Raw genomic sequence first — 20,901 nt, 5'->3', positions numbered from 1 at the left:
AGTTCTCTGGAGTAGCACGGTTGTAGCTCCCCAAAAAAGTTCTAAAGAGAAATTGCCCTGAAAAAAAAAAATAATCAAGAATTATCGCCTAGGATAAAATAGAGAACTTGAATGCTTAGAAATATCATTTAGAAATAAAAAATGATTCAGGAGAAAAAAGTATGCTACTTTGACTGGAGCAAGGTAAATGCTAGTCTGAAAAACACACATATTTTAGGCAGGAAAAACCCGGGATGAAAACAATAAGGTAAAAATCTTCACTGAAATCTGGAGAAGTTTAGGATATGACGGACTAGATCTGATATACGTTACCTTTGAAACAAATATACCACATTCCAGAGAAATATTTTTGTTTGTCCCCGTAATCTCTCCACATTTGGACGGCAGTTCAGCGCTTTGATATGTCACTGAAACAGATGGCTTTCCTAAAAGTATGAAATAATCAAATGCTTAATGCAGAAATAAATTTAAAGAATATAAAGTTTGCTTGAAAATGAACTAATTATTTTACTTGAAAGTAAAGATCTACGGAAAGAAGCAATATAGTGGAGTTGTATCCCATAGAGGTGTTGGGTATTGACGTTAGCCTCTAAAAATAAAATCTTCATATAATCAAAATCACCCTCCCAAATTTCTTAAATCATCCATCAAGTACAATATATATCTTTGTGCAGAAATTCTTATGCACAATAAATTTTGACCATACATTGAGTTGTTTTCTGAGCGTCTTTCTCTGTTGGAAACACTGAGTTCCCTGACTTAAATAGCTTCTAGAATGATAAGGGACCATTTAGAAGAGGCAGGAAATGGCAATGATAAATAATATGTTCTTTGTTTTGCTAAATCTTTTTGGAAACTTTGTAAAATTGATATTGTTTTAGAAGGATATGAAAGCAACAGAAAGATGAAAAATGAAGAGTCTTTGACTCTAAAAATGTAAAATAATTCACCTTTCTTTGATTACATACTCAAACTATTCAGACATCTCATTCTCCCATGCCATATTCCAAGACACAATTCACAACTTCAAATAATTAGATAAGGGAAAGAAAACTTATTAACATCCCCCATCTCATCAGGTCTAGTATCTCCCATTTTTTAAATAACTGGTTTCAATGATGTTTATAATGAATGATAAACACACACTGCCACTTATGTCACAAAGAATGGAAACACTTGTAGACTTTTTTCTCATGAAACAAAAACTAATTCTGAAAGCACTTCTCTAATAATAATACTTCAAAACCATTTTGAAATCAAAATTCTTTCTTATGGATAGGGATAGGCTGGGAAAGGATGAGACTTAATTGTTAACTCCATACAGTAGGACCCTTTCCAGTCACTTTTCAGTGTGTTTTCTCTGTGATGTTTTTTCTGAGGAAATGCAGTTTGGGATGGTGGAGTGAGGAAAAGGGACTCTGTGTATATTTGATTCAGCCAAGAGCTGGTTTTCTTTTAATTGAAATGATAAGGGAACAGCAAAAAACAAAACAAAACAACAACAACAAAAAAAACAAAACCTTGTAAACATGTCTCATGTAAAGATGGCCATTGTAGAAAAATGTTTCAGTTGCCTACATAAATAGTACTTCAATGGAGAACATCCATATTAGTGCCATGTGTAATTAAATGCAGCTGATAAATAAGGCTTGCATCTCTTCTTTATGAGAAAAAAGTGATTACAGATTTTACATGTATTAAGTTCAAGGACCTTGAAAAGTTCTGGATAATTTGCATGCAGTGTAAATAGTTGAAAAACGTGAACCATTGTTACAAAGTAAAAGCAAGTGTACTATGAAAATTTAACTATGTTTACAGGCAGCTATATTTTTAAATATTTTATTTGAACATTAGCTCAAAACCAGAAAGGTATTAAAATACACTGCAAATCCTGAAAACAGGAAGTGTTCTCAGAAATAAATATTACAACTAAATAAACTGAAGAAAAAAGATTAATTCTGAGATGTAGATAGATTATTTGAGCTACTGAAAATTAAAAATTACTGCATTAATTATTAAAATGTGGAGTATTTATATACATTCTACAATATTTGAATCATGTAAGACCTACTTTGTGGTTTTATTTAAAGATTCCTCTATGATTATCCTACCACCATAGTTTTCATATGATGTCACAGACTATATATTACAGTAGTGTATTATCTAAAACTGATTAAAAACAAAATGGTGATGGCTAAGCAGTTCCTATCTAGCACAATCTCTCACAGATAACAACTACAAACCCTGGACAAAATACAAAAAGAAATTATCTGAAGACCCTGAAAAGAGACCAAAGCAGTAGACACTAGAAGAAAGATGAGACTTGAAAATGGGCAGAGCTGTGGGCAGAGTTACCATTGTTTTCGTGCTTTTCAGGACACCTAAAATTCTGGTAGAAAACCCTCAATTTTATCAACTTGAAAAAATAGAAGACAGAATTTAGGGCAACGACAGCTCCTGAAAAGTGAAGGAAATAAATCTCAGAAAAAAGAGAGAGAAGAGGAGCCTCAAATTCTGTGTTTATACTTATGTCCAGTCCTTGGCTGACCCCGTAACTACGTGTGTGCAAAGGACTCCATGAGTATAGTTAAGTCTGAAATAACTGAATGGAGATTTAAGGAACTACCATCACAGGGAATTTGCACTTTGGATTTAGTCAAGTTAAGTGCCCACTAAAACAAACAAAACAAAACCCCCAAAGAGAAAATTTCAAAGGAGTATAACAGAATCCAAGATTTACAACATAACATTTATAATATTCAGAACTCAATCCAAAATTACCAGACATACAAAAAATTTGGAAAATATGACACATTCTTAAGAGAAAACACAATTGAAACAGACCCTGAGATGACCCAGACATTAATATTAACAGACAAAAATTTTAAAGTAGCTATCATAACTATGGTCAAGGATGTGAATGAATAAAAAATAGAAAAAAATCAGCCAAAAAAAGTAGAAATTGTTTAAAAAAATAACTAGAAATTCTAGAACTGAAAAATAGAGCAGCTGAAATTTTAAAAAATGATTATATTAGATAGGCTCAATGAGAGAGCCAAGATGACAGAGTAAAGAGTGAGCGAAGTTGAAGATAAGTCCATAGATATTATCCAAGTTGAAGAACAGAGATAAACTACTGGGAGGAAAAATGAATAGAGTCTCAGGGACTTGTGGGACAATATCTAATAGTCTAAAATACATATATTTTGAATCCAAGGAAGAAAAGGTAAAAAATGAGCCTGAAAAAAATTTTTTAAAGAAATAAATGTTGAAAATGTCCCAAAGTTGATGAAAGACATAAACAGATCTGCTTTCTTCTCACGCGACTTCCTTCCTCTCAAGAGTTTGAAACTTGAAAGTTGTCTTACACTTGAGTAATGAATCACAGTAAAATTTGTTACGGGAGAGGAGTATGCTTTTATATTGTACAGTGAAAGGACAGATGGAAAAGGACAGCCTAAAGAACACTAGAAAATTGTGCAATTGCCCGCTGATTTTTCTCATGCCCTTAGAAAAGTCTTTGCATACAGCTGGGGGCACATACGCGTACACATGCCCTGTTTGAAGTGCAAAGGCAAACACTTGTTCTGCCAGGACTACAGGAGATAATGATAGGGCATAGCAGACCTTAGGGACTGCCACCTTGTAAAGAGCCGTTGCTCCCAAGTTTGAAAAACAGGACAAAGACTCAAGATGGTCCCCCTAGGGATCCAGCCCAGGCTTTCTGTCCATGTCAGCAGCCTGACCCCTTCAGATATGTACTGATCTTTGCAGATATTTGCAAGAACTGTAGTGCTGTTAGGTAAAAAGGATCCTGGCATTTATTTGTCAGATCTTGGATAAGCAGCTCTTGTCTGGGTACTTGAGGAAAAAATATTGAATTAGGAGTCAAAATATTTTCATTGAACAACACTATAAACACTACCTAAAGTCATATTAATTTCAGTTTAATAAGCATCTGCTGCTCACCTTCGTTATAAATATTATTGGGTTTAAGTCCTGAAGGTGAAGATGGAGGGGGCAGCAGAGACATAAAGATGAATCAGGTAGACACATATTTAACAGAAATTACATGTTCACTCAATATGTAATCTAGATATATATTAAATAAAATTTAATTTAAAAATAACCTGGCAAATTTAACCAACATAGAACACAAATCTTTATTATTCAGGGTCTTTTAAAATGTCTTTTCCTTCAAGTAAAATATTTAGAAATTGACTTATTGATTCTTCCTTTGCTCAAGTAAACATAACTTCACACTCTTCCTTCTGTGCAAAAGTGAACTGATGAGAAAACTTTTTGTAGAAGCTTCAGGGAAATGTACATAATTATGCTTAATCACTAGAGATCACTCTGAACAAATAGCAAAGTTTATTTCTGTTTTAAAATAAGACTTGTCAGAAACAAAATTGATAGCTTTGATTCAGCGCAAATTATTATGGAGTTAGTACTATTTAGACCACTTCAAACTAAGTTTTCAATATTTTGAGTTATGTATTAATGTGTTTGTGTAATGAAGGATGTTGTTTTAACTGTTTGCCATAAGTCTTCATTGGTCTCCATTTGGCCTCTCAATGACTAAAGAGACAGGAAAGATACTCTTTGCATGCTCTTCATTTTGCTTCAGTATTGTCCATGTGAATTTGAAATGTAAATTTATAGGCAGTCACCTGTTTTATTATAAATTAGCTTGTATTGCAGCCCCCGCAAAATGCAAAAGTTGGAAGAAGAGCAGAATGTTTGGCAGTGCTCATTAATGTGATCAACTTTGGCAGAACCTGCTAATCTACTCCTTCTTCCTCCTTGATTTTCACATAAAATGAGTAGATTATTTCATGTCAATAACACAAACCCCAGTAGTTTGATTCATTTCTTCTCCTCTGACTTAGGTGCCAGGCTTTGCTACGTGCCTAAGAAAAGAATTTTTAACAGTCTTAAAGTTAGTTGGAAAACTTCAGTTCTGTAATTCCAATTCCATTTTTAATCAAATAATTATAAAAGCTCTTTGGCACATTTAACAGAAAAGATATATTTGTTTAAGTAGTGTGCCCCATCAAGAAAACTGCAGGATCCCCTCTTGAAAGTGACATTATTGTTCAACAAATTTTATGTTTTGTCGAAACATGATCCGATAATGCAGGCACTGAATGGTGATACAACTCATCAAAGCCAGACATTTGGGGAAACTGCCTTGCAAACTGAATGTAGATACTTTGTCTCCTTTTCGCATTTAGCCTCTGTTCACTGTCAGAGCTTTACTCATGTCTTCCTCTGCGTCTCTTCATTCCTGTCTGACAGGTGAGCTGCAAGATTCTGCATTTCTTCCACCAGTACATGATGGCCTGCAACTATTTCTGGATGCTCTGTGAGGGGATCTATCTCCATACTCTCATTGTGGTGGCCGTGTTCGTCGAGAGGCAGCACATGCGGTGGTATTATCTCTTAGGCTGGGGTATGTATTTTCTCCAGCTGACTTTTGAGCCACCTTCACCTCTGTCTGTACGTTTTCAGTCTTCTTCTAGTCTTGGTCTGAGAGGACAGAGTCAGGGGCCCAGGTCCTTCAAGGACAGATGGGATGAAGGTACTGGCAGTTCAGTCTCCAGGAGAGCTTGGGGGATGCCTTTACCAACCTCAATCAAACTGTGATGAACATTAGGCTCAGCACAGAAAAGGGAGGGTATGGATATAAGGGTGACTTGAGGGAACACACCCAGCTAACAGAGGGACACAAAACATGCCCTGACTGAGATAAGATCCTTTCCCTGGCCTTCTCAGCCTCATGTACACCCTCTCAATAATTTCTAGACTTCCTAATGCTGGTAATGCCAGGAATCAACTAGATACAATTTAACTCCCCCCCATGGCAATTCTGATCATCACAATAATAATAATTGGTGCTAATCAAATGCCTTCCAATTTAAGACCTAAAAATAACACTCCAGCCCAAGCCCACCACACACACATACACTATTTCTGTCAGATCTATTTTATTTATTTCCTTTGAAATAAAATCTATGGCATACTTCTTGCACTAGTTTTGACTATTTAAAAACATCTATCTGCCACACTCAGAAAATTTTCCATGAGAAAAAAAAGGCTATAAATTTATTCTTTCCTGTGACATTCAGCAGAGATGAGGGCACCCTGAAAGGAACAATTTATACTGCTCTTTCCACGTGGATGCATTGTGAATTAGTTATAAAACTTTTTGGCATCATCATAGACAACTCAATGAAGATATCTGCTTAACACACATAAACAATTCAAAGGAAAAAAGAAACAAGCTGTTTGGCTGTATCAAAAAGAAGGCAATGATAATAAGTGAAATATTTATATGATAGCTTAACCTTCCTTAATCAGCAAATATTGAAAACTTCATCAGAATGATTCAAGTAGAATCCTAAAGAACATGACACACAGTAAGCTAAGCACAGAATGGGGATTTCCTAATCGGTAGGTATAATGCAAGATTAATAAATTCTAGAGATCTACTGTACCTATTGTGCCTATAGGTTACAATATTGTATTGTATTATACACTTAAAAATCCGTTAAGAGAGTAGATCTCATGTTAACTGTTCTTACTACAGTAAAATAAAAATTTAAATTAAAAAACTAGACGGATTTGCACTTCTGTAGATAGACTTTTGGAAAGACATTGTCAGCAAAATTGCTTTAAAATGTGATTTTATTTAGCATGCCAGAGCTCAGTCTATCTTTCTCCATTCCTACACACACACACACACACACACACACACAAACACCAAAATTCCACCAAACTTGTTACCATTAAGAAATCACAGTGCCCAATCTGAACTCTGAGAACAAAATTGAGACATGATATAATGACATATTTTAAAGCAATAGCCCTCTTTTAGAACTTTGTGCAAGCATTGTTTCTGGTGGGAGGAAAGCAAGTAAAATTGCTACCAAATAACTTCTCAAGAAAAACCAGTTTCACAGAAACTTTAAAGAATTTAATGGAGCAGAAAAGAAATCTCTACTGGATAATATTTTCATTGTCCTTTTGAAATTCTTTTCACACTAAGACAATATGATAGGTTCTAAATTTATAGTGCCAGAAAAAAAAAAGGCATAAACTAAATGCTTTGAAAAGAATCTTTAAAGTTGGACTGCAGAAAATTTGGCCCAAAAGAGCCCAAGTCCTAGGACCTAATTTATTTGCAGCTAATGTAAAGACCATCCATTTAGCTCAGCTATGAATAATGTTACCAACTCCAAGATTTGAAACCAATCTCAGAGAAGTATAAGAGACATTGTAAACATCACCCTCTGGGTGAACAATATCTAGTGGTGAAATTCTCCCCAACAGAAAATGAAAGAATGGTTCTTTTAGTAGTTACTCCCTTCCAAGTCTGCATGGCACCACTTAGTGGTCGATTTCTTTCAAATTGAAGCAACTTCAAATACTGAAGTTTAGTTCTTAGAAAATCATTTATTTTCCGGCACTCTTCAAATTGATTCTTCGCCTTGCTAGTTTCCCCCTTGTTAGAAATCAAAGGAAGGAAAATCCCCCCATGGATTTTTACATTGAACAAGTAGAATTTATCTAATCTCCCAAAAAAAAAAAAGAATCCTACAGAGAGAGGGTTATTCTCACCCTTGCCATCTTTGGTGGGAGGGATGTGTTGTTATGGATCTTGGGGCCTGGAGGGAGAAGAGGAAGAGGAAAGAAAAAAATAAACTGCATAAAAAAAGGCATCATAGCTAAAGGAAGGCAAGAAGTCCTAGGAGTTAAAAGGGGTGGGGTCTGTACTCCTCCATGTAAAGTAGAAAACACTTTCCTTTATACAAAATGGTGAGATGGGATTGAGATTTCCATATGCCTCTCTTGCTACTTCTAAAACATGTATTTCAGAATAAATCCAGAGAATGAGTTTCTGTTTCTGAACCCAAGTGGGGAAATTGTACTTTAGAAGTGCTGTGAAAAACACGATCATGTTTTGTGTAAACAGCCAAACTCAAAATTATTTCAAGCCAAACATTAAATCAATGGTCCTATTGAATTATATGCTTCATGGGTTTAGAAGCTGAGGTTATTCTTGGGTAAAAACTCAGTATTTTGAGACATTCTCTTTTTGCATAAAAGTCACAGAAAATAAAAATGTGTAGATTTAATTTTCTCCTGAGACACATTTCTTAATCTGATGATAATAACAAATCCTCTTTGTACAGATGTCTCAATAAAATCATACACTATTCTATTGTTTATAGGTACATTGGAGTAAAAAGAGAATCTTTTCTTAATGAAAATCACAACTTTATTCTAGGTTACATTTGTAGAATGAAAATTGATTTTAAAAAAGATGTAACCTAGCAAGACGCGTTGCCAGTAACTATCTCCATTGTTCCACTTATAAATTCGAAATTCTTTTTTTGCTAGCACTTTGAGTTTAGTCAGGGAAATGGATGCTGAGCTGTCTTCATAAAGGTTCTATAGCAAGAACTTAAAGAGGGTAAGGCATACGCTGGCATCTCTGAAGTGTTCATAAAGGAAAACAGGATCAATGCATGTGATATAAACAAACATAAACAAAAAGGCTCCAAGAAATAATGTGAACATCAGCTAAGGCTTTAAAAGCAGACTACTGCTTCCATACACTGTTCCAGGTCACATCCCTCTGGGGTGACCCAGCTCCTCTGCCTGAGAGCCCAGTTCACCCACAATGAAAGGCTTTCTGGTTTCAGTTAATAGTCAGCAGCAGCAGCGTAGATATAAAAATAGTAGCAATAGTCATAGTGTACCTACTACACTTGGTAATTTGTAAAAGGCTTTTAATTATCTGGATGCTCTTAACCAAACCCTCTGAAAGCACATGCACTTCTAACAGGGAGCATTTTTAACTGCCTTGACCAAAGATAATTTGTGCGGAAATATCAGGGGAATATCTTGACAGACACAGTAAATTTGCCAGTATTTTTGCAAGTATACTACCATTTTCCATGCAACTGTATTTATATCTTATGACCAAGAAACCAAGTGTGATTTGTACTTTTCACATTTTTAGGGTTCCCACTGGTGCCAACCACTATCCATGCTATTGCCCGGGCCCTGTACTTCAACGACAAGTAAGTATTATGGTAGTTTTTAAGTTCACATATTCATAAATAAAATCAATGCATTTGTATTCATGTGTTCTCTCCCCTTTTTTTCAGCTGCTGGCTGAGTGTGGAAACCTATTTGCTTTACATAATCCACGGCCCTATCATGGCAGCATTAGTGGTGAGAATCAGTTTTTAAATCCATTATTAACAGTGTTATCTCTTGGTTGAGACTTCTGTGAATATGATTCCATGTAGCATATGTATTATAACATCAAAATGGATCTCATTTAATGATATTCTATAGTAAGAATGATAATTTCACTTTAAAGCCTTCAAAAATGACTTTTATTTACACATAGAGGGGTTACATGAACTCACTTTCATACACACCATAACAATAATGTAGCTTATTTTTTAAGACTTCTATAACTAGATTCTCCTAGGTAAAGGTTAAGGTCAAGGGGCTACAGGAATGGTGAAAAAGTGTTGCCGATGAAGAAAGTGAGATACCATAAACGATGTCATCCCTTTTCCCTGGGCCGGACACAACAAAACCATCTTCTTTTTCATCTTTGGTACATGAGCCATCATCGTAACTACCACTAATCACACTTGTGAAATATTTCAGGCATTTCACACACATTGCCATGCTCTTCCTAAAAACAACACTCTAAAGTTGATATAGCAGGTCATTTTTCTCTTTAGGAAAACGACACCCAATGACTATAGTAATCTCACTCAAAATCACAGAACTAGTAAGAAGTTTGGACATGGGGGACGGGAGGATGGAGAATGTGACTGTCTGATTCTTAATCCAAGTTCTTTATATCTACCCAAGGCTTACTACGTGTTGGCCAGCATCAGAAAGAACAATTTAATAATTCATTTTTATTTTTCCCATTAACCTCAAAGACAGTGTTTTCTTCAGATAAGAGTGAGAAAAATGAAAACAGTCTTGAGTCATAGACCAATGTCCTGCTCCCACATTGAAAAAGCATCCATCAGGAACTGATCAAACTAGGTTATCATCCACACTGTCTTCTAACTTTCCTGGCCTTTCCAACAGAAATTAAATTTCTTCAGAGTAGTGATGTACTCACGAGCCCAGCCGTGCTCACAGGGATCCACTGATGTCTTGAACCTTTATAACACACTGTGAGGTTCAGTTATTACCAACGATCTTTTTTCTTTCTTGAAATTTTTGGGCGATAACAGTTATTCCTATTCCAGGTAGAAAGATCATTCTAACTATTTTTAAAATAAATTGTCAATTAAATTTTAAAAGCAACTTTGGTTTCAAAACTAACCCTCACAGCCAAAAATAGTTTGTGACCCAGAAGATGTCAATTTCCTATATTTTTTAAATTTATATGTAACATTCTTTTGCCATTGTGTCCATTGGTTTGGTAGAGACCACGTTTCATGTCAAAATAAAATTAGAAAACTAGATGTATCCTTCAATTTCTCTAGATAAATAATCTTATGTCTTATGAACCAATACATATAAAATTGATCTAATATTTCAATTTTATATTTTAATTTTATATTTTGGTGTTGTATAAATGGTCTTTAGAGTGGACTTTGGAGTGGTTGTTCCACAGGTGCAAACATTTGTCTCAACTTCTCAAATGTGCGCTTAAAGTCTGCATTTTACTGAACATAAATTATACCTCAATGAAAATATTTCCTTTTTAAAATGTTATTTTTAAAAGAAGGCTAAGTGATTTGTCTCCATTACATAAAATTTACAGATGAATTTTTCAGTCCTCATTTCACTTTCAGTCAAGTAGTGTCCTGGCTATGGGGAAAATCTTGATAATGAAAAACAGGAAGGCAAGATCCAAATGTGGTGTTTTCCACACTGCTTTGTAAAAGTTATAAAATCGAAATAAAGAGTAGACGTCCTCATTAGAGTTGAACCTAATATATTTACATGTACAGGGAAAATATTTTCTTTATTTAAGAAAAACAAAGAAAATATGAATACAGGTTTGGAAAGGGTCTTTGGTTATGCTGATGTTCCAAGGAATGCTGAGTGAATCGCAGCACTTCTCAGTCAGACTCTCCTATTCTATGTAGGTGACATCTGTTCCCCACATCGGATAAACAAGAGTGGAAAACAGTGGGTGTCATTAAGTGGTGCTTATCTGAATGATTTGCTCATAACATCGTATCTTTGCAGATCAACTTCTTCTTTTTGCTGAACATTGTCCGGGTGCTTGTGACCAAAATGAGGCAAACCCATGAGGCGGAATCGTACATGTACCTGAAGGCTGTGAAAGCCACTATGATCCTTGTGCCCCTGCTGGGAATCCAGTTTGTTGTCTTTCCCTGGAGACCTTCCAACCAGGTGCTTGGGAAGATCTATGATTACCTGATGCATTCTCTGATTCATTTCCAGGTAAGGAAGTCAACAGTGTATTAATTCAACCACTGTACTTATTCAGCTAGTTGATCTAACTCTAAGGCCCATGATCTTAAATGTCACAACACAGTCTCTAATTCAAGAAGCCCAGCCAAAAATCTGAAGGACACCAGGTTTTATGAGATTCTTCCTTGCTTCTTCTTTCTGGGCCTGCTTTCCTATCACTCCCACAGCCTTCGGCTGGTCCCACCCAGGAATGTCCTTTCTGGTCAAACATGCGATAATTGTCAGACCTTCCTCTATAAATAAATGCTGACTCTGGGGTAAGAAGGAGTAATGAATGTGCACAAAGTTGCCCATGCCTCCCGCTCTATCACCCTCCCTTTGTCCGGCAAATGTCAGGAATCCATCCATGACACTTCAGTGCCCATAAAGGGAAGTCGTGTCCAGGTCTTTCCTCATGCAGGAGAGAATGGAGTGGGCTCTCAGGGGCTGTCCTGGAATGCCCAGTGCCTGCCACACTGGAAAGGAGAATGGCTGCCTCATTTCCATTCACTTTGCCCCATATTCAAAGTCCCATTGAAAGCACAGTGCTAGATATTTTGAGAACAAGATAGGGCATGGAGGGTCCTAAGGCAGAGGTGACTCTACCAGAGGCTCTTAGGCCCAGGTTTTGTTGTCTCAATTAAAAATTTCAAATTAGTTTTATCTTCTACTTTAGGGTTAATGTGAGAATGAGGCCAAAATTAACAGGACTAAAAAGAGAGTTTAGGGATTGTGTTCATAATTTGAGCTATTGCTTTGGTCATAATTAAAACTTGGGCGCAAGAAATCTTACAAGGAGTGATGAGGATTTCAGAGCTTATTTAGTCCATGTCCTTATCTGAGCTTGGCTGTGGGTATAGTAGTGCACTAGTTCACCATGACACCACAGGACACAGGCCCACAGTCACCCACAATGACACTTAGGCTTGTAAAAGATTTCTCTACTGAACTCTACAAAATCTCAGTTTTTAAATTTTTTAAGTACAATTTTTTTTTCAAATGCACTATAATCAGCATGTTCTGCTATAAATCTCCATGTTAAAGGGAGAAGTATATTAAACAGATTTACTAGAGTTGTCCTTTAGCCAAACAATAGCATCCTAACAAGAAAAATACATTTTTAATGGACTATCTGGTAGTATAGCAGTGAATATGAGTGCTAGGTAATTCTTTTTCTTGCCTTTTGACTTCATCGAACCTTGACTTGCTATTGCAATAGTGAAATGTTCCTCTCCAGGCAGTCTATTTATATTGGTTACTAAACAACGTAATACACACAAAAATAACTTCAACTCTATTTTTCCTTCTCTTTTTAGGGATTCTTTGTCGCGACTATCTACTGCTTCTGCAACAATGAGGTAAGTATGCATTTTATAAAATACTGTCACCTGTTTATATAAAGCCAGCATTTTATAGTTTCCAAAGGGCCTCCATACACATTTCATTTGATCTTATTTCTACAGTTGACCTCATAGGGTTTTGTAACTAGCAGCATTGAGTTTTTTTTCCATTACTCCAAGCTAAATCTTATCTACGGATATGTGGTACAATTGCAGATACTATCTGGACAGGCAGCTAAGTTATGCTTTCCCTGGGTTGCATCTTGAACTGTTCAGCACCCCCAGCCGTAATAGTTAGAGCTATTCTGGATTCCCATAGAAAGAAAAGTCATATCCCTATTCCCTTTGGAAGATCCAAGCCCTCGCTAGGGCAGAGCCAATGTCCATCCAGTTTGTACTAGTTGCTGCCTTCTTTTCCAGCTGTTTGGTGCCAATGTCATACCACTTTTTCAACATTTCTAAAATCACCCTGAGGTTAAGACTCAAAAAGGATTCTTAAATAAATAATCTATTATCTGAATATTTATTTAGGTCAGTAGAATCTAGAGATTTATACAGCCAGTTTCTTAGGTTTTTTTTAGCCAGAATACCCTATCTTCAAACGAAATCTTACCTGGGAGCTCAATTTGTAAAATATAAAAGTTTAACTGCTATTGCCCCAGATGTTCTTTCAAAGAACTTCCATGGTTTTAGGGAACACAATTCAAAAGCTCCCTCCTTTTTCAGGTGAGAAATCTAAGCTCCAGAAAGATAATGTGACTTGCCTATTGTCACAAACACAGTTGTAGTTATAACCAGGACTGGAACACAGATTCTCTGATTCTCAATTAAATTAACTAAATCTCAATTAAATTATCTATGTATATAATTTTTGCCTGGGGCTTTGTTAGTATACTTTCTCTAGTAATGTATAACTTTTAATGCAAATGTATTTTTGAACATTTTAAATCAATTCCTCTTAAGAATAGTTCTATACAAAACAAATCACATTTTGTGAAGACACCAACATATTATTTTCCTGTCAGTAATTAGAAATTTTTTCTAACCATTATCAGTTAATATTTAATTTATTCTCTATTCTTTATTTCTTAGTTAAATATTTAGTGAACACCTAAAATATTTTGCTGCTCTGTGACCTATTTGTATCCATCTCCAACCTCAAATAGCAAGGTTTTTATTGTTCCCTTTTCACTAGTACATTTTATTCCTTTCTTCATCCATTCATCCACCAACTCATTCCTTCATTCAACAAAAATATGTTGTCCATTCATTATTGCTAAGGGGTAGACTGGGGTTCTAGTATAGAAATAAAAAACATCCTTCTGTTGCCAGCTGTTAAAGTGTCCCTTTTTTTTTTTCAGAATAGTAAAAATTAATAAATGAGTAGGGCATAAGTCACCCATGTTTATATCAATTTCTGTGAACACATATCTCTGCCTTTTGAGTTGTTTCAGGTGGCATGCAAAATAAATTTTTTCATCCGAAATACTATCAAAATAGGGCTAATATAAAAATCAGACCCAGGAGGGCCATGCCTTGAAAAACACAAGAGGATCCCATGCATTTGTAAAAATACCAAAATATTTATTGTGTCTTCACTATGATGCTGTCGTTGGAAGTGTCAAACATAGACAGCGAACCCAAGGGTAGTCCTAACAATTCCATGTCTCAAGTTCATTTGAGTATGTCATCTCTGTTTTTTTTTGAGGTAAAGAAACCATTTCCATTTTCATTAAGATCCCATTACTAAGGGATGTTTACAGCAGCACAATTCACAAAACTTTGTATGTTAGAGTTAGCCCATTTACAAATCCTAACATTTGTTACTTTTCAGGAGTAACAAAAATCTCCCTGTTTTTTTTTTCAAACAGATTCAATGCCCTTTTTCTTGTCATTAAAGCAGCATCAGGTTCAACCTGTGGCATTGTAGGAGATAATTGCCCTTATTAAACTGTAATTATTGAAGTGTGTTCGCCATGCTGCGAAGGGCCTATTCTCATATGTGTAGTTTACAAATCAAAGCAGATTGTTATCTCCACACAAAAGGATGGGTTATAATTTTGGAATGCAATCAGAGAAGGCTATAAACCTTTCCATAATAATAGCTTTAAAAAATTAAAATAGACTTCAAACTCTTTGACCTCATGCTGGGCTTAGTACTTCATTAATATACATGGAAACTCTGATTATTTTAAAAGGACAGGTGAGGCAAAACTAAAGTCTTCCTTTCTTTTATGCTGGGCAGTTTTGCAAACTCACTCTAAATTTATAACTGTCTATCTTGGATACTTCTACATACCTATGTACGTTTAGCTATAAGCATTATCTTGGCATTTAAGAGATGCTGAATCCCTGGAAACTGTCAGCTTCCTTTCTCCAGACATTGCTTCTCCAAAAATACACTGAACCAGTGTATTTCCAAATTCTTCAACAGGGCATTTGATGGTTCCTAGATTATAAACTTGGCATTTAAGGACCTACATTTAATAGATAGTACAATCCAAATAAAACCAGGCTTCACTTGAGACTGTGGCTCTGCCGTATTCCAGCTCTCTGTTCGTGGACACAGTACGTCACTTCAGCCGCCCCTACCCATAAAGTGGAGATAATAATATTGCCCTTTCCATAGGGCTGCTGTGAGGATTAAATAAGTTAATATAAATCAAGGGCTTATAATAGGGCATGTGGTAAGCACTCAATAAATAGTAGCCGAAACTTGTTATTTCATCCTTTATTTCCCTGTGTGGCTTTTGTCAATGCAAAATTCAGCCACCTGACATACCTCACTCCTTAGCATATAAAGTTTTTGTCTTTGTCTCTTTTAAATAAAATTAGATATAAAGTACTTTGCAACCAAGCACTCATCACCTCCCCCAAAAAAGAAAAAAACAGGATTTGTTGCCTCAGTAATTTGAAAACTCGGGTATTCAAACTATCAGATTGCTGAATTATTCTGATTGCCATTTGTCATCATGAACCTTACAGTTGCTCTGCTATGCAGAGATGAACTTCTGTAGCTACAAATTCCTTACTCTCTGGACTTGCTTTTCAATGAATCATTTGACTCTGCTTTCTTCCGAGCAAAACCTTGAAAATTATATAACAAATACTAATAATTATCAGGAGAGATTATTACTCTACTAATACAGAAAAAAATTTATTTGCTGCATAAGCATTCAGCCTTATATTATACATGTAGTTTTGATAGCATTAATGGGTTTTGCAGCCATTTTTATCTTCTTTCAGATTTATACAAATGTAAAGTAGATAAAATGGTCTCCATGATCAACTAGTTACATGATTTATCTCCTATTATATGTCTCCCAGAATCTCTCTCATGTGTTTAGCTGCCATATGTGAGCTTGGTGACCAAATGAACTAAAGATGTATTAATAAATTGATGCAGATACTTTGTGTGTAAGCTTGCCTCATGTACTGAGCAATAGAAACTCTCAGAAATGCAGAAAAGATATTGTTGGAATAATCTGCTTTTTAGTTTTGTTCAACTATAGAGAAAAGCAAAAAGTTTGGAGACAAGAGGAAGGATGAACTTAACTACTAAATTGAATTCTGTTCTATAAAAAGCAGAGCTAAGCAAGCAAATTCATTGCATGTGTTATTATTTCCAGTTGCAGTTATTGTAGTTTTTGTATTTAGAGTTTCCTGACTTTAGCATTTTCTCTACCTCTTGTTTTCAATATATAGTTTACCATATTTATAAAATAATTTGGAAAGTTTGTTTATATATTAGAAGTCTTTCAATAGAGAGAGATTGAAATTTTATTCTTAAAAGGTTGTCACTATATTAACCAGAGTTTTTTTTGGCATATTCCATAAGGGATAAGGGAAAATCCACAGTATGAGACCATTGTCATAAAATCCAGAATTGTGCTATAGTTTACATATATATTTTTTCATGGCCAATACAATGTTGATTTATATAAAAGCTTCTTCCTTATCAAGAGTAGTAGCATGAAAAATGTTTCTTAAACCTTTCTCCCTAATACTACAGGTATGCCACATTGACTATGAAATTAGATTAACTTTTACTCCTTGGATATAAGAACCAAAGAAGAAATTTTTGCTCAAAAATAGCAAATAAACTTGCCAGTGGTAATCTAAGCAGTGACTTAGTTCTTCAATTTCCAAATATTTCTTCCAAGATGGTATATTCCATGTCCACAGCATATATAGCACAGCTCTTTAGATCAAAATTACAATTCGACCTCCTTTCATCTCTGATAAACTCTAATGATTGTGTTCATAAACTAACATGGGTCATTTCTGACTATCATGTGAAAACAAGGCTGCCTTTTTCCTTCCAGGTCCAAACCACCCTGAAGCGCCAATGGGCGCAGTTTAAAATCCAGTGGAACCAGCGTTGGGGAAGCCGCCCCTCCAACCGCTCTGCTGCTCGTGCTGCAGCTGCAGCTGCAGCATCTGCTGAGGCTGGCGACATCCCCATCTACATCTGCCATCAGGAGCTGAGGAATGAGCTTGCCATCAACATCCCAGATGAGGAGGGTGCTGAGATCATCCCTTTGAATGTCATTGAGCAAGAGTCATCCGCTTGAATGTGAAGCAAACACAGCATTGTGATCACTGAGCCTTCATTTCCTGGGAGAGAGATAAATCATGCATTTAAAGTGATTCCCATCCTCCCAGGTGCTGAGCATATCATTTGTGAAGAATTATTAAGTGAATTTGTCCATAGTAAATCTGGAGAAAGTTATTCTTGGTACTATTGCTTTGGGAGACAGTCTAGGAATGGAGTCTCCCACTGCAACTTGTGAACTCCATCATTCATCCAAGTTTGAGATGCAGTTATCATAGTAATGCAAGCAAAGTATCCAAGAAAAACAATTAAATTGACCTAGATCAAATACAGGGTGCTCCTTGTTAATCTTGAGCCATTTATACCTTTGAAAAATTCAAGTCACTGTCAATATTTTTCTTTTTAACTCTAGGTTTTGAATTAGAATATTTCTGTATTTGGCTATAGATCTGATTTTTATTTTTAATTTCAATCAATGCTGATGTTACTCAGATATTTTAGCATCCATACTATGTAAACTGCACAAATTATATGACCTCTGCAAGACAAAGTGGCTTTCTAACAGAAAGATGACTAAGTTTCTGGGAGAAAAGACCTGCATTTGGCAGGAATATGTAATGCTTTGAATGAAAAAAAATTTGGAGTCAATTTGCTGGAAACATTATATGCTTGGCTTGATTTTGGATAATCCTGTCCATTGGGCAGGCCCTAACTGCTGTAAGGAATTGGTTTTAATGTTGAATGTGGTTTGGTTGCTGATATTTATAAATTGGGAGGTCACAAAGAATCCATCACTAAATTTTTCAAAAAACTGCCAAAAATATAATTCTTAGTGGAAGAGAATATGCTCTTTAAAGAGAGTTTTCCACTTTCCTAAACTCCTGGATTTACAAATCAATTCACTCCAAGGTTTATAAAGCAGATTACCTCTTGCCCTTGGGTGCTATCTAGCAGTAAAAGATAAATTTGTTGAAGACTAGTAATTAAAAGACTCCATGTAAGTCCATTAACTGCCTTCCACCCAGTTTCAAAACTTAACAAGATCTCAGTCTTTTCCAGGAAGATTCAGTAGGGCTAATAGAAATCAGTTTGTAGTTGACCTCTTGTTTGCTGCTATTAGCAAAGCAGGAAAAAAAGAAGTTACTGCTACAAATTTAACCACATATCAATTCACGTTAAAAGTACAGCTTCTCATTAAAACACAATATTATATTCCCAACTCTCTCTTTACTTCCCAGTATAAGATCTTCAAAAATCCCTGAATAAACCAGTATCATTACTGGCACTCGAAATTAATTTATGAATTTGCAACATAATCTGAGTTACCATTATTTAATTTGTGTGCTAAATGAGGAGATATATTGAAACCCTCCAAATCCCAAGTCTCATCTATGTCATCTTATGCCACTGCCTTTCAGAAGTGATTTAATTGTGGAAAGACAATAAATTGATTTGTTCTGGTTACATATTTAGTGCACCCAGAAAAAATTATATTACTCTAGTTAAAATTTATTTTGGATACTAAAGTAGTTTGAGTCTCCTTTACTGAATGTAAGGGAGGAGTTGAAAAGAAGGTATTTTTCCAATCACAGTGTTATGTAGTAATGTTCTATTTTTGTTTACAAACATGGAAAACAGAGTATTTCTGGCAGCTCTAGTACAATGTGATAATATATTGCTAAAATATTTTAGATGTAATTGTGCTAATATAGTAGGGGCTGAAGAACACCAAACAGCTTATAATAGAATTGCATATAGTTTTGCAAAATTGTATGAAATGCTTAATTTTGCTAAAATTATGTGAAATGCTTATGCTATGTATATGTGTAACTTAATACAGAGTATGTTAAAAGCAAATAGATGTATATTTGCATATTTTTCTAATGAAATACATTATTCATCTTTTCATTCGTTCATCTTGTCTCCTGCTCATTCCATGATCTTTTTTTCATTTTAGCCATGGTCTGCTGACATCCCATCTTGTTTGTACTGTAGAAAGGAAAAGATAATCTGAAAGTATAGTTTAGAAACCATGTGAAAAAATATCAGGATTATTATCTTTACTAGTGTAACCATCTTCAGTCTTCATTTTAACTGTAAACTCAGTGACACATTTCTCATACCCTTGGTAATGCAAAACCACACACAACTGTCAATCTATATTGCATAGGTTTGGGAAGCACAACAAAGAAGTCTAGGGCAAGAAAGTATCATATCCTTTTATCACTCCTGTTTTTATTATTTATTATTCCAGGACCCAACTTGATCTGTGCAACATCACATCAGATCATTAAAATTGTTACGATCATTGGTTTTTAATATCATTTAGGGGAGAGACTAAGGCTGGATGAAAGGCAACTAATTAACTATCATTAGAATTATAAAGGCCACTATTGGAAAGATTTTCAGAAATGGAAAGCAAGAAATGGAAAAAATGAGGATTAAATGAGAACTGTGATGGACTAATAAAGGAGAACAGGAGCAATTTGTAGAGTCTTCTCAGTATGTGATAGCATTCGAAATTGTTGCCTCATGAGATCTGGGAAACTTTTTCAGAAGGGCTACATAGGGCTACATCTTTCCCTTTATGTTCCAGAGAGCAATATGAATATATATTATTATCCTTGTGATCTTAACAAAAGTAATTTCCCATCATATCATAAAATCTGATTCTTCAAGATACAAACTTGCACTCAGATGGTTAGCAGCCCCATCTGCTTTGATCCTACTACAAAGTGATCCAAAATAGGCCTTTAGATGCAAATAGATATCATGGTTCCTGAAGGAGGGAAAGATGTTGGAAAAGACATGACAAAAATGCTGTCATCGTGCGGGTACAGCCCTTCTCATTCATTCCTTCACTCATTACTCGTTGATTCAACAGATGTTTCATACATATTCCATCCCACTATAAAACAAGCCTTCATAAATTGTGGCTATCATGGCCAAGTTTCTTTGCAATAGGGACTGCTTCATTTCTGTGTCAATGTAAACATCACAACGTGCTAGGTGAACACTTACCATAACCACTGATATCTTTGGGGTGGAAGAACAACATGACACATGTGGTTGGGGGTGGTAGCTGAATGTGATCTTCTCTCTTCATTAACACTGGCCAGGAGAGGTCCAGTTATAAGAAACATCCTCAGAACAAGATCTCTATGCAAAGGCTCAAAGAGGACTCATTTTCCTGACAACAAGGTCCAAAACCATGGTTTTTCCATTGGCTCGATTATTACAGCTCAATTGCTGTAATAATCCTGCTCATCACAGGAGTTAACACTTTAGGGTTTAAAATGAGATTATTCATTAAGAAGGGAGATGAGAAACCATTTAGAAAATCGACCGAACTCAGGAGGAAATCCACTTGCTATTTTCAAAGGGCAAACAAGGTGTCTTACTCCTAATTTAAGCTTATGTCAAATTAATTTTACTGAACTATGATAATGACATGGAGCCACGGGGTTATAAGAAACAATAACCAGAAACATAAAGAAAAAGGATGATAATATGTGCATGTGAAGGCAA

General features: G+C 35.4%; 1 protein-coding gene across 3 annotated transcripts in view; it reads left to right on the top strand.

The window, feature by feature from the left end:
* CALCR (calcitonin receptor) overlaps window positions 1-17,622 on the top strand; it is a 133,418-nt gene extending 115,796 nt beyond the window's left edge. For all 3 annotated transcript variants that reach the window (XM_012647559.1, XM_012647569.1, XM_012647576.1), the window contains 6 exons: window positions 5,302-5,455; window positions 9,032-9,092; window positions 9,180-9,246; window positions 11,251-11,469; window positions 12,795-12,836; window positions 17,144-17,622. In XM_012647559.1, the coding sequence (XP_012503013.1) occupies window positions 5,302-5,455; window positions 9,032-9,092; window positions 9,180-9,246; window positions 11,251-11,469; window positions 12,795-12,836; window positions 17,144-17,392 (792 nt within the window). In that variant the 3' untranslated portion in view covers window positions 17,393-17,622. The remainder of the gene's footprint in view (window positions 1-5,301; window positions 5,456-9,031; window positions 9,093-9,179; window positions 9,247-11,250; window positions 11,470-12,794; window positions 12,837-17,143) is intronic.
* Window positions 17,623-20,901: the final 3,279 nt, after the last annotated feature.

Source organism: Propithecus coquereli, unplaced genomic scaffold (assembly GCF_000956105.1).
Source record: "Propithecus coquereli isolate 6110/MARCELLA unplaced genomic scaffold, Pcoq_1.0 Scaffold108, whole genome shotgun sequence".
Classification (NCBI taxonomy): Eukaryota; Metazoa; Chordata; class Mammalia; order Primates; family Indriidae; genus Propithecus; species Propithecus coquereli.
Note: the sequence above shows the minus strand (reverse complement) of the source record. Positions and strands in the feature narration are given on the sequence as shown.